The 14,382-nt window shown below is 42.1% G+C and overlaps 1 protein-coding gene across 1 annotated transcript; it reads left to right on the forward strand.

Moving 5' to 3' along the window:
* The first annotated feature begins 10,428 nt into the window (after window positions 1-10,428).
* Window positions 10,429-14,143, forward strand: LOC139373183 (protein sprouty homolog 2-like). Its single transcript, XM_071113356.1, has 2 exons — window positions 10,429-10,827; window positions 12,243-14,143. The coding sequence occupies exon 2, from the start codon at window positions 12,294-12,296 to the stop codon at window positions 13,344-13,346; it is 1,053 nt and encodes a 350-aa protein (XP_070969457.1). The 5' UTR covers window positions 10,429-10,827; window positions 12,243-12,293; the 3' UTR covers window positions 13,347-14,143.
* Window positions 14,144-14,382: the final 239 nt, after the last annotated feature.

The raw sequence follows: 14,382 nt of genomic DNA on the forward strand, positions 1-14,382 counted from the left end.
GCTGCATTTTGGTCCGATCCTTGTTCTACCTCTTCATCAGAGGAGGAGATAGAAGAAAACCGTTACAACGAGGGCACATTTTGTCATGATATCCACAGATTTTTTTTTTTATAGACAGGACAGGGGTTTACAGGTTTTTGTTCCAGCTCTTCACTAACACCTAATTCAACTAATTGTGGTGTAAATTGAAGACGGACACACAGTGCAATCTCCAGGGTCAGAAATCACATCTGAATTATAGAATGAGCTTTATAAGTTACAATGTCCTGACAAATATCCATGACAATAAAACGGTGTGTGTGTGTCTATTTCTAGCTAACATTGATGTTGCGCACTCCTGAATAACCTTTTTTTTAACATATACAACACTACATGACCAAAAGTATAAGGACACCTGCTCGTCAAACATCTCATTGCAAAATCATGGGCATTAATGTGGAGTTAGTCCCCCTTTGCTGATATAACAGCCTTCACTCTTTTGGGAAAGCTTGCGCTAGCTGTTGGAACATTGCTGCAGGGATTTGCTTTCATTCAGCCACAAGCTTTAGTGAGGTCGGGCACTGACGTTGGGCGATTAGGCCTGGCTCCCAGTTGGCATTCCAATTCATCCCAAAGGTGTTCGATGAGGGCTCTGTGCAGGCCAGTCAAGTTCTTCCACATTGATCTCGACAAGCCATGGACCTCACTATGTGCACAGGGGCCTTGTCATGCTGAAACAGGAAAGGGCTTTCCCCAAACTGTAGCCACAAAGTTGGAAGCACAGAATCATCTAGAATGTCATTGTACAGTATGACGTAGCGTTAAGATTTCCCTTCACTGGAACTAAGGGGCCTAGCCCGAACAACATACCCAGACCATTTACAGATGGCACTATGCATTGGGGCAGATGGCACTCTCCTGGCGTCCGCCAAAACCAGATTTGTCCGTCGGACTGCCAGATGGTGAAGCGTGATTCATCACTCCAGAGAACGCATTTCCACTGCTCCGGAGTCCAATGGTGGCAAGCTTTACACCACTCCAGCCGACGCTTGGCATTGCGCATGGTGAATTTAGGCTTGTGTGCGGCTGCTCGGCCATGGAAACCCATTTCATGAAGCACCCGACAAACAGTTATTGTGCTGACATTGCTTCCAGAGGCAGTTTGGAACTCGGTAGTGAGTGTTGCAACCGAGGACAGACGATTTGCATGGGCTACTCGGTGGTTCCATTCTGTGAGCATGTGTGGCCTACCACTTCAAGGCTGAGCGATTGTTGCTCCTAGACCTTTCCACTTCACAATAACAGAAATTTGACAAACTGACTTGTTGGAAAGGTGGCATCCTATGACGGTGCCTCGTTGAAAGTCACAGACCTCTTCAGTAAGGCTATTCTCCTGCCAATGTTTCTCTATGTTGTGTGCTCGATTTTATACACTCGTCGGCAACGGTGTGGCTGAAATAGCCAAATCCACAAATTTGAAAGGGTGTCCATATACATTTTGTCTATATATACACACAACAACACAGTCATGGTATGGTGATTATCCGGGTGGTTGGGAGGTTCAAAGCAAGTTCTTTATATCTGCTGGCTGTCAGGGTGGGATGTCCTTTACCTGGAACAAGCAGAGACAAGGGGGGAGAAATTAACCTCACTGCTTACATTTCAGTGACGTTCAAGGTGCTGAAGCCACAACTACCTTTAAGTGCAATCGTTTTGTTAAAGGTTTTGCATATTTTTAGGCATGTTCAAGTTGTTTACAGAATGAGTAGAATAACTTAGCAACAAAATAGACGTGCAACACAATAGGGAAAGGGAATGTGGCAAGAGAAATTTAGCTAATGTTAGCTTGGTAAACAGAAGCTGCATGCAGCTAGCTAGCAAAACAGACACTCCAACAGAATGCGCAAATAATGTGGCTGGCTAGCAAGCCTAGATTTAACAGAACACAGCTGGCTGCCTTTCCAACATTTTTCATCAGATAATGTTAAGATTTCTTACCTCCAAATGTGTCAGGCAGGACTGTTTTCTCCGGCCAAGCCAATGCAATGGAGTGAAATGCAATCAGGTGCCCACTTTAGTCCCTGAAAACAAATGGAGAAAAGTTCACCAATTAATTTATTTGAAAACGGTCCGGGCCTTCACAATTGCCACATTTCTGAATCTATGATTAGATAGTTAAGTTGTTCATCTCAAAACAGCATATAAGCAGGATGAGATCGTCTGCTAGTTAGCGATCGCATCTGACATGTTATGAACGTTATTCCTTAGTCTTCCGGAATATGTTATCCCAAGCGGGGACTTCTGTCCACCGTTAATTCAGTTGTATTTTTTGGGCTGCACCACAAGGTGTTATGGGATAGCGTCTCTGGTGAAGGATACATGAGATTGGGACATGCCAAATTTTGACAGAATGCGCAAATAATGTGGCCTACCTAGAAATTCTGCCTCAAAAGGCAGCATCCTTATTATCGTCAACTCATTAAACCATCAACTCATTAAACCATCAATATGCGCTAACTTCACCCACACAGCTGATCTCAATAGCAACCCTTATTGGTCAACTCATTACCACTCCCTAAGTGATGTGTCCTGCTTGCAACCAAAGTCTTTCAAGATATGTTCCCCCTCTGGTTGGTATTGTCATCGCAACATCCTTTTTTAACATACTAAGGGCGTTTATGTATTTGACAAGCATTCCGCACAATATAAATAAAGTATTTCCTCGTTTACCATGGCAAATCTATCATGGCAATTTACCTGGCACTTCACCTGAAACTAATGATGGTGTAGCCTACCGACTGTTATTATTTTGTTAGTTTCCTATTTATGTTATCCAAAGGTTTCTGATATGGTCATTTACTATCAAGATCAGGTGGAAAATAAACCTGGACTGTCCATATTTTAAATGTTTGAAACAGTACATCAGTCAATCAAGGGATAGAGTTATTTGTGCCAGAAGGGCGTGGGCTGGAATCGTTTTATCGTTTTTATAAGGAATCGTTTAAAAGCTATATAAATATTGATGTGTAATGCTGCATTTCAGATACATTTTTGCATATTTCAATATTGCAGTAATAGGACCTAGGCCTAGCATTTTGCAAGCAAGACAGAAAATTATTTTGATAGCAAGCTCTGATCCCAATGACTAGACTGCCCCCGCATGGAGAGAACGAGAACTGCTCATTTACAGCCACACAAAGCTCATTTGAATTTCCTGATGCATCAGGAAAAGTTCTAACATGTTGGTTGAATACTGGTTGAATACTTATCTAATCAAGATATTCGTGTTTTATTTTTCCTATATATTATTTTCAAATGTTATAATTTTTCTTCCACCTTGACATCACAGAGTATTTTGTGTGAATCGTTTTAAAATGTACATTTTAATCCCACTTTATAACACAACAAAATGTGGAAAAAGTCAAGGGGTGTGAACACTTTCTGAAGGCATTATATGTGGGAGAGCAAAGCAAGAGCAAAGACTTAGGCCTAGCCACTAAAGGAGAAATAATATATTACGCATTCATACACTTCAACAAAAATGGTGTTGAGTGACTCTAGGCTACTGCTTGGGGATTCCATCCAAAGTAAGAACCTGTCAGTCTTCCACCAATGTGATTTTCTATGGACTTGTGTATATATGATGGTCCTGCAGAAACACTGTGGGGAGTGTTTTCCCCATTTTCCCCAATCATGTCATCGATGGCAGCACGTTTCGTGCTGTTGAGACTTTCCTAGACAGCCTTGTGTGCCAGAAACCTGACAAAAAAAAGAGATATGTGGTTAATTAAAATGCATAGAGTATGATCTCTGTAGTCCTGGGGCAGGATTGGGGCCCCTTGTTGAATTGTGAGACAAAATATTTCATAAAAATGCCATCCATTCTAAAATGAATATAGCAAACTAATTGGCTTCGTGTGAGGTAAAAACAGAAAACGTATATGGTAGTATGTTACAAATAGACAAACATTGACCAATTATAATATTATGTTTTTGATTATTCTATGGTGTTCTGAGGACTAAAGAGATTAATTCCAGTAAATACTAAACTAAATCATTAATACACGCAACTTTAGCCCTGAAAAGAGGATATGCGGGGGGATATATTGTTAGATTTAGTCATTGGATACACTATATAACAGAAAAGAGGATCTGTGTGGTATGTATTATTAGATTTAGTCATTGGGGACACTTTATAACACAATGTACAACTTGAGATTTTGACTGCTATTCTGGTGTCCTATTGTTACCATAAACATGTGGTCCAAGTTTAGCTATTAGCAACTCATCTAAAAGAAACAACAGCGGAGTCAACATTTCACTTCTCCCTCAGCACTATTTTTTCTCTGACTATTTCAATGGGATCATTGTCACATTGTAACCATGCCCAACTGCCAAAGAATTGTGTACTGCTGCATTTTTTTATTTTCTGATACAAAGAATGGATAAACAGACGGTGCCCGGAGAGACATTTTTTGGCTCCGGTCTTTAGGTAGGTATCCATAAATCAGCCAAAACATAGACACACACAGTGGTCTAACAGTGAGCACAGAGAGTGAATGGGCACAGGGGCCCTTAACAGTGTAGGGTTGCTGCAGCAGACCAAGATCTTTCCTTTAATACATTTTCATGAGAGACTTTTTGCATTCCACAGACCCAAACAGTCCAAACTGTGTCTCTAGAAGACTGGCCTGCCACTTTGTCTCCAAAGTAATGCTTACACCATTAAATTAGGTACTTAAAGGGAGATTAGGCATGTTTATTTAATGAATAGACACACTTGATTTATTAGTATTTTCATGGATATGGGTGCACACAGGAATCATTGTGCTATTAAGGATCCATGGACAATTTCATCCAAATCTATGAACATGATGGATATGATTGCTTTTGCATGGTATGAGTGGTTTCTGTCAACTTGGGAGGAACATTTTAATGAATAAAAGCACACGGTCAAGTTCATATAGCCCAGGTGTGTGCAAGAGTGGAGAATAATCCGTTTGTATCTTGTAAACATATTTCCTTCTGGATTTTACCTTAATTTGTTACACAATGTTCCAGGGTAATAGGTTGGACAATTAATTTGTGATACCTATCCTGCTTTAGTGTACATTATACTGTCATTAGAAGTTTGTCACATTGCTCTAGTTGTGTTCTTATGTGCAAACCTTCTATTAAGATCATTAGGCTGAGGAAATTAGAAGAGTTATTTATGTTGGTCTGGATTCCTAGACTCTGGAGTGTGGACAAGGTTGCCAAGTATCAACTGTGCTATGCCAGAATACTTCCAGAGAAGTGACTATAAAAAAACAGTGTAAAGGCCCTAATCTGAAAATGAAATGCTCCAAAAGTCCAATACTTGTTATCATTTAGTCTTGACGCTAGATAGTTTATACTACCATTGTAAGCAATGATGCAACCCATATAGCAACAAGAGATATTTCCCTCCTTAAAAAGCCACTAAGCACCTAATTTGTGTCACTCTTAGTGTCTTCTAGTTGGCCCCACTCATGTCACCTCATTGATTCCCAATTAGTGGTTAGTGGTTTGTCCGGTCTCTCCCTTCTACCTAAGCATCAACCAATGCACCAGATAGATTCAGTCTAGTGTGCAAAAGCAGCAGCAAATATACTCATCTCATGTACACCAATGGTCCGTTTTATCGGTCAAGAATGTGTATAATAGGGGTCTGACATCTGTGAAGACATTCATTGTAAGTACTCTAACCTGTGCATGACTTGTAAGTACTCTACCACATCTGGCCCTGAGATAAAGGGATTTTGAGAGTTTGTTATGGAATTTTGAAGGATACATGGGAAAGGTTGAACCTTAATTTGAGCTAACCTAGATGGAAGTTAAATAAACCAACTGACGGGCATATATGAACAATACATTTACAGTTGAAGTCGGAAGTCTACATTCACTTAGGTTGGAGTCTTTAAAACTCGTTTTTCAACCACTCCACAAATTTCTTGTTATCAAACTATAGTTTTGGCAAGTTGGTTAGGACATCTACTTTGTGCATGAGTAATTTTTCCAACAATTGTTTACAGACAGATTATTTCACTTAAAATTCACTGTATCACAATTCCAGTGGGTCAGAAGTTTAAATACTCTAAGTTGACTGTGCCTTAAAACAGCTTGAAAAATTCCAGAAAATGATGTCATGGCTTTCGAAGCTTCTGACAGGCTAATTGACATTGAGTCAATTGGAGGTGTACCTGTGGATGTATTTCAAGGCCTACCTTCAAACTCAGTGCCTCTTTGCTTGACATCATGGGAAAATCAAAAGAAATCAGCCAAGACCTCAAAAAAGAATTGTAGACCTCCACAAGTCTGGTTCATCCTCGGGAGCAATTTCCAAATGCCTGAAGGTACCACGTTCATCTGTACAAACAATAGTGCGCAAGGATAAACACCATGGGACTACGCAGCCTTCATACCGCTCAGGAAGAAGTCTTCTGTCTCCTAGAGATGAACATACTTTGGCGCGAAAAGTGCAAATCAAACCCGGAACAACAGCAAAGGACCTTGTGAAGATGCTGGAGGAAACAGATACAAAATAATCTATATCAACAGTAAAACAGATCGTACTTTTGGAGAAATGTCCTCTGTTCTGATGAAACAAAATATAACTGTTTGGCCATGATGATCATCGTTATGTTTGGAGGAAAAAGGGGGTGGCTTGCAAGCGGAATAACACCATCCTAACCGTGAAGCACGGGGGTGACAGCATCATGTTGTGGGGGTGCTTTGCTGCAGGAGGGACTGGTGCACTTCACAAAGTAGATGGCATCATGAGGTAAGAAAATGATGTGGATATATTGAAGCAACATCTCAAGACATCAGTCAGGAAGTTAAAGCTTGGTCACAAATGGGTCTTCCAAATGGACAATGACCCCAATCATACTTCCAAAGTTGTGGCAAAATGGCTTAAGGACAACAAGGTCAAGGTATTGGAGTGGCCATCACAATGCCCTGACCTCAATCCTATAGGCAATTTGTGGGCAGAACTGAAAAAGCGTGTGCGAGCAAGGAGGCCTACAAACCTGACTCAATTACACAAGATCCCACACAACCAGTGGGGAAATGGCTTCCTAAATATGATCCCCAATCAGAGACAACGCTAAACAGCTGCCTCTGATTGGGAACCCTACCAGGCCAACATAGAAATAAAACAACCTAGATTACCCACCCTAGTCACACCCCGACCTAACCAAAATAGAGAATAAAAAGGCTCTCTATGGTCAGGGGGTCACAGCAATGCTACCAAATACTAATTGAGTGTATGTAAACTTCTGACCTACTGGGAATGTGATGAAAGAAATTAAAGCTGAAATATATCATTCTCTCTACTATTATTCTGACATTTCGCATTCTTAAAATAAAGTGGTGATCCTAACTGACCTAAGACAGGGAATTCTTACTAGGATTAAATGTCAGGAATTGTGAAAAACCTGAGTTTAAATGTATTTGGCTGAGGTGTATGTAAACTTCCGACTTCAACTGTATAAGTAGCCCTAACAAATAGACATTGAGTTTATTCTGATAAAGCCTAGCCCAGTACACTTTCCTGCACAATACTCAAACTGACACATATATTTTACAACACAACCAGTTATAAAAAAGGAATAAACAGCTTAAAAGCTAAATGTAGCTGTCAGAAGTCTAACAACCAATATGACCTGAGATACGGGGTTTATTACACTGTGTCCTAATTGTATGAAACTGACCTCGCCAGTCCAATCGAGTGCCAGGACTTTCTCATTAATCCAGACCTGGAATTCTTCAGTGACTCACTTTCTGGCTCTGTTACCACAACAGTGGGGATAGAGAATGCCCTAGCTGGTTCAAAATCAGTCAGGATTTAATATAAGAGGCTACACTTCCAACACTCTCAGTCTAACCTGGTGTAATGGCTGTTCATAACCCGATCTTAATTGGACCAACAGTCTTTGGAGTCAACAGCTGTGGTAAGAGCGAGAAGGCTAACCCACTTGTGTTATCAATATGTGATGCGCTTTTATTACAGATCACACACCACATACCAATTCCTGCTTCAACTCAGGGCTCGATAGGCTTCTCTCATTAATAAAAGTAATGTCTCTTTGTTTCTCTATCTCTTATTTTTACATCATGAGAAATACGAAACAAACTGTGTCGTAAGCCAGGTAAATGAACAGGAAAAGTAACAGTGAAAATAAAGATTGACAAGATAGCTGTGGAATTAATTGATAAACATGCTATTTTGTTCCATTAGCAAACTCCCATTCATTTCAACCCCATACAGTGTAAGTTTAGAGGAGATTGTCTCAGATGTTGGCGGGGGGTGACCTTGTAAAGCCAAACTCCAGTCATGTCATGTTTATCTTTTGCCTGAAATCCCCAAACTCTGCGTGCACCGTTTCCGTTGCATCCCCTTTTCATCTTTGGTGTAGAGATGGGAAAGGGGTTGAGGGAGGGGGGGTTGAGAGAGAGAGAGAGATAGAGATAGAGAGAGAGAGAGAGAGACAGCTGTTCCTTGTTTGGTTCAGGAAGCAGGATTTGAAGTATGGCTTTAGGGTTATTTTGGGATGGATGGGACACAGCATTGAAGACAGGAAATACAGCTGAAGCAAAGGGAGCTGGGGGGGGCACAGTCCTTGTGGGGGAGGGGGTCGGTGTAAGAAACAGGGGGGGTGGGATATTGTCGTTTATTGACAGACTTTTTAAAAGTTAACTTCCTGAATGTCCCTCACTCCTCATCAGTCCACTCCCACTCCCCCTACTCTCCTGGGGGGCTTGGCATTGACAAGATGTGACAAGGGGAATCTAGGGCCTATCGAGCAGCGGGAGTCCCAGACAGACAATAGGGCTGTCACTTACCTTTTCCCCTCTTCCGCTGAAAGGGAGGCCCCGAACAATGGCTCCCCCTCAGCTGGAGGTCGCAGTGTCTCTTTTTGGGAACACTCCCAGCCAACAAGAGGCATTCATCGCTATAGAAACCCTACCTTGACCCCTCACCACTCTCCTTTCTCTTTCACTGCATTCTAGAGAGGTATATGCATGTCCCCCCTTTCTCTCTATCTCCCTCTCTTTCTTTGATAACAATAAAAAGCAGTTATATTCTTGCCATGTTTAGGCTTTCATTCCTTTAAAGTTCAACTCCTACCACAAACAGTGAAGCAAACCAAGTTGTGGTGGACCGAACTTGTATTCTCTGTAAATGGCTAAGGGTACACTTTGTGTCAATCAAATGGTTTTAAGGACATTTCTACACGGAGGCCTGTACGAATATCCCAGCTTTACATGGGCCCTGCTGGGGAGAGGGGGATGGGAGGACTGGCATTGAATATTGGATGAAGTATGGAGGGAAGGAAACGAGTGAGGACAGAATGATAGTGTGTGGGCTGTATTGAAGGAGGGAAGGTTAGTATTTGCAGACAATCCATATCAATGAATCAATCTCTGTATATGTTCAATGTAGTTGAACAAGAAAATTATAATCTGAAGGTTGGTCCTGCAGAAACAAGTAGTGTCCTGTTCATCTGTAATTCCACCAGAGGGCACTACTTTTCACATAATCACAAATTGAGGTGGATAATATAAAATGCAGCCTAAAGTGAATGTCCGTTGTAAATGTAATACACCCAAAAATGGAGGTAAACAATGTCTAAACACAGTCATAGAGATGCAATCAACACAAACTTTGTGTACAGTACAATTTTCTCAATTCCAGTAAAGCATTAACATAACAAACTAGAATGTAGGGAAACAAGTACTGCATCATGAGTAGGAATGATCATCCCATTCCCAGAGATACTCTGACTGCCACTTCCAATGCTTTTCCCTCTCTGACGTGGATTTGCCTTACTATTCTTCATCTGAAATTGCTGTCCAATGACAACTTCTACAAATGGCCCAAATGAAAACCGAGGTATTTCTTACAACCTATATGGTCTTCTCCTCTGACAATAGCACAGTAATAAGCATATTAAAATAGATTGATAATAGCCTACCATACACCTTCTCTATTATCAATAGTTTCAATTGCAATAACCATTGGAAACAAAAAAATATATGATATTGTTTTGCAAGAAAGTCTACTTTTAGAACTCGATTCAGTGCTGCAACACACGTTCTGAACAAATGCCGCCTATCAAGCTGCAGACCTTACATGCATTCCATTTACGTAGTCTAGGCTATGTTAGAACGTTTTGCAATGCCTGAAGTTTTGTCACTGGGATTGTGGCCCGTCCCTTTGCAGTTGGGAACAGTTTGATAGCACAGAGTGTGAATGCAAGCCATGTAGCTTCAGCCAATGAGCTGAGACCGGATACGAGATATCCTCTGAAACAGCAACTGCTTTGTCCCCCCTCACTTCCATATGACGCCATTTACAGCATAAACCCGACCTCTTCTCCGGAAAGAGGGGAAAAAAACAAGACGAGAAAAACTTGAAAGCACCTCAGTGTGCAAGGCAGCCAAACGTTCAACAATTACAGCGAGTATTTTTTAGAACTGTCCAGCCTACCTCGGAGTGCAACAAACTCGAAGGCCGTTGGCTATTTGTGTACACTCAACGGATTCAAAAGTATCGCGTGCGCATTTTGTTCACTTTTCTAATTCACAAAAAAAGTGGAGAGCCAGCAAGCCCCTAGTGATTGATTCGTTTTTGGCACTATTTCGCCTCGGGAATGTATGGCTATGTTTTTGATCGCTTAAAATTGGAATCTGGAAATATTGTTTGTGGCTACTTTATCATTGCATTGGGTTGTGTGGATGGGATTCCAGATTAATCTAAACAGGAATAAACTTTTCGAATTTGGAATGTAATACAACAAACGGGGCTGAAGTGGTGCGAACACGGTGAGTTCATGAAAATAAGTACGTGCTATTTCAACAACAATGTAGCCTAAAAGATGGTCGTTACAATGTTTAAAAGTTATAACGTAAGAGTAGCCTTACGAATTCAGTTGTTTGCATGCTTTCGGACTCGGGAGTTCCAACTGCCGACTCGCATTGACTTTCCCCATCCTTTCTCCAACCTTCCCCGTGCAATCCCAGCATTTTCTCATCTGAATAGGCCAACAGACAGCTTCTTGCTCTAAAAAGTAGGGTTTTAGTTTTTCCCCTTCTGAATAACGGTCTAGACATCACCCTCTTATTAAAACAATTGATAGCCTGTCTGTAGATCATGCATTTTGACTAGATAATATTAGTATATACAAATCTGTGAACGGTAGCCTACACATAAACACTTATTTAGCGCAGTTGAAAAGTGTTTTTTTGTTTTATATTCCGAACAAAAATAGAGGGCTATTTTACATTATAGAAGAAAGGTGGAATGATAAAAGTCAATATTTGAATGTTTGGTGGGGCTATTGGCGTTTATGTTAGGCTATTTCATAATAGGACATTTGGTTTTTTACTTTTCCGTCTCGCCTGTCCATTTGTCTATGTAAAGCCCATCTCAAATGTCATGGTCTTTGGGCTCATCCGCTGCCCTACACATGCACACTCAAACTAGAGTGTCATGCACACCATGATGTATTAGGCTAATAATTGCCTCCAGAGTGAATTAACAAATATTTAGAAATGTTCAATTAGGAGTTCTTCGAAACTAGCAATCAGTTGTTTTTCACTCATTTGGAAATGGTGGCAACAAGTCTAAAGTCTAAGGATGCAAGTTTTGATACACAGTATGCTCATGAAGACATGTTTGAGTGCCTCAACTTTTGTTGAAGTTGTAGACTAGCCCTGTCTCAGCATTGCCGTGTGTTCTCTTCCTTGCATGCTCTTTATATTCCCTGTACATATCTCATGTAATAGGAAATAGTTGGTATGTACCTAAGTCCTCCAATCAGAAGGGCCCAGCATGCCTACTGTCAATTTCCCAACGTACAGAAACATGATCATTATGTCAAATCTTTGTTTTAAGTTCTCCTATCAGATGAAATGGTAAACAAATGGTGAAATGCTGCCTTAGAGGTACTGTTAGGTATATATTATGTTGTTGTTACTTCTCACATCCTTTTAACACCAAACAGAAAGTGCCTACGGTTAGGGGATATGATTGGAATTGGGCATAGGCCTACACTTTTACATTGGAACAGTAACTCCTAATGTGAGGTGTTGATATATATGTCAAGCAAAACAACTCCAGTTGGTAGCTAGCCAACCCATGTTGCCAAACCCTTATCAGTTATGATTTACATAGGGTCGTTTCTACTCAAATGTCACCTGGTCGTCTCATGTATATATTTGCCTGTCTTTCTCTCCAGGACTTCAGATGTGTTCAATGCCAGCCGGAGGGGTCCTTCTTCAGAGCCAAGATGGAGACCAGTACTCAAAATGGCAGTGGTGGCGGAGGGTCGGCCGGCTTGCTGCGTGCTCTGCGTGACAGCGGGAGGCTACACCGGCCTCACCATGCCCAGGAAGGGCAGCCCGATCCTGGGGTAAACCCCAGCCAGCAGGCCCCTGTGCTCTCGCTGGACCAGATCAGGATCATCGGGAGCAGTAATGAGTACACAGAGGGACCAACGGTGGGACCCATTGTGGTCCCTAGGCCCCCTGGCTCCTTGCCCACCCAGCAGAAGAATGACCTGGTGGTGCCACTGGACCTGGGGACCAATGAGCAACTGGAGCCCCAGGACTCCAGGCCTAACCAGAGGAACTTACTTCCCCAACTTCCTCAGCCCACACACTCCACAGTCCCCCCTAGGGATGCCCTATCTCTTTCTTCTAGCACAGAGGGCTCCAGAAACAGCCCGAGAACCAGTACAGGCAGCACGTCTTCCGTGCAGAGGCTCCTGGGTAGCCCGGCGGTTAGCGAACGGATAATCAGGACCCAGCCCAAACGGGTGGAGCTTAAACAGGAGGAATTGAAGCCCCTGGCGAGTACGGTCGGAGGGGCGGTGGTGGTCACGGTGCCCGGTGGCGGTGCTCCTGCCGCTAGGGAGGGGCTGCTGGGTAAACATGTCTACCGCTGTGAGGACTGTGGCCGGTGCAAGTGCCAGGAGTGCATGTGCCCGCGCGCCCTGCCCTCCTGCTGGATGTGCGGCCGACGGTGCGTATGCTCGGCGCAGAACGCGGTGGACTACGGGACTTGCGTGTGCTGCGTCAAGGGCCTGTTCTATCACTGCTCTAGTGACGACGAGGATACATGCGCTGACAAGCCTTTCTCCTGCAGCCAGTCGCACTGCTGCGTGCGCTGGTCGGCCATGGGCCTCCTTTCCCTGTTCCTACCCTGTCTCCTGTGCTACCTCCCAGCTAAAGGGTGTCTTGCCGCGTGCCAGAGCTGCTACGACCGCGTCAAGCGACCGGGGTGCCGGTGTAAGAACACTAACGTTGTCCACTGTAAGAGCGTTGACTGTAAGCCAACGTAAAGGGAAAGTACCTTGGGTGTTGTGGAGAATCGATGGGGGTTGACAACTTTGGGCAACTGAAACGATCACCTCATCACGTTTTGGCCCAGTAGTCAGAAGTTGATTGGGGGATTGGCTAAGCTGAGCTGTTTGACATGGTTTGTGTCGTTTGTTTTCAGCTATGGTTGTTAATACAGGCTGCTTGATCACCAAGTATCCTGATTTTGTATTGTTTTAATCGAAGTCCAGAATGTTAGCTCTTTTGACATTTATTAATACAACTGATATGCTATGGACAGACTCTCCTGACTAACTTGTTTGTGAATAGTAATCGCAAAAATATGTAAATTAGCAAATGACCTCCTCAGAGATGTTTTATTTTTGTATATATAATATTTCAACTGTGCAAAGCATTCTGCCAAACCAGAGGCACCTTGATGATAGATCCATATATATTATATAATACAATGTTTAATGTTGTACATTCATGGGAATGTATATCAATCATTTTTGATGTTTGCCTTACAAGAGAAGGACATTTACACATCTTATCCCTTCAACTCCACATGTAAATTGTACAGTGACCCTATAAGAAAATCTTTATTTTCTAATTTCAACATTGTTTTAGTGGTGGAAAGAATATTTATTTGAAGTTTTATTATTTTATAAAGAAAATATTTATTTTGAGAAGCATCTTAAAAAAACATCAGCCTGTTCAAGTACTCTGATGTTGTTGTAAGTTAGGGTGACTAGGGTGTCAAATTGGATGCATATGTTCGCTATGAAATAGAAAAATATATTAACGTTTGAAATTAAAACCCTGCTGTTTTTGTCAGTTTTTGTGTGTGCATGCCACATATCTTCAAGTTCTCCTCGGGGTAATGTTTTACGATATCAGATTGGGACACTATCTTTTATTGTCTTGGAATTGTCTCGGCGGGGACTCCAATGGACACTTTGCCAATTCCAATGGACACTTTGCCAGCTTGACCTTATGGCTTCACTGCCCAGAACCAATCCTTTGGAATCTACGTAATAACCCAAAATGCTACACTGT

Source organism: Oncorhynchus clarkii, chromosome 18 (genome assembly GCF_045791955.1).
Source record: "Oncorhynchus clarkii lewisi isolate Uvic-CL-2024 chromosome 18, UVic_Ocla_1.0, whole genome shotgun sequence".
NCBI classification, from domain to species: domain Eukaryota; kingdom Metazoa; phylum Chordata; class Actinopteri; order Salmoniformes; family Salmonidae; genus Oncorhynchus; species Oncorhynchus clarkii.

Excerpts from the sequence above, each read along its gene's own strand:
- LOC139373183 (XM_071113356.1), top strand. The coding sequence starts at position 12,294 with ATGGAGACCAGTACTCAAAATGGCAGTGGTGGCGGAGGGTCGGCCGGC.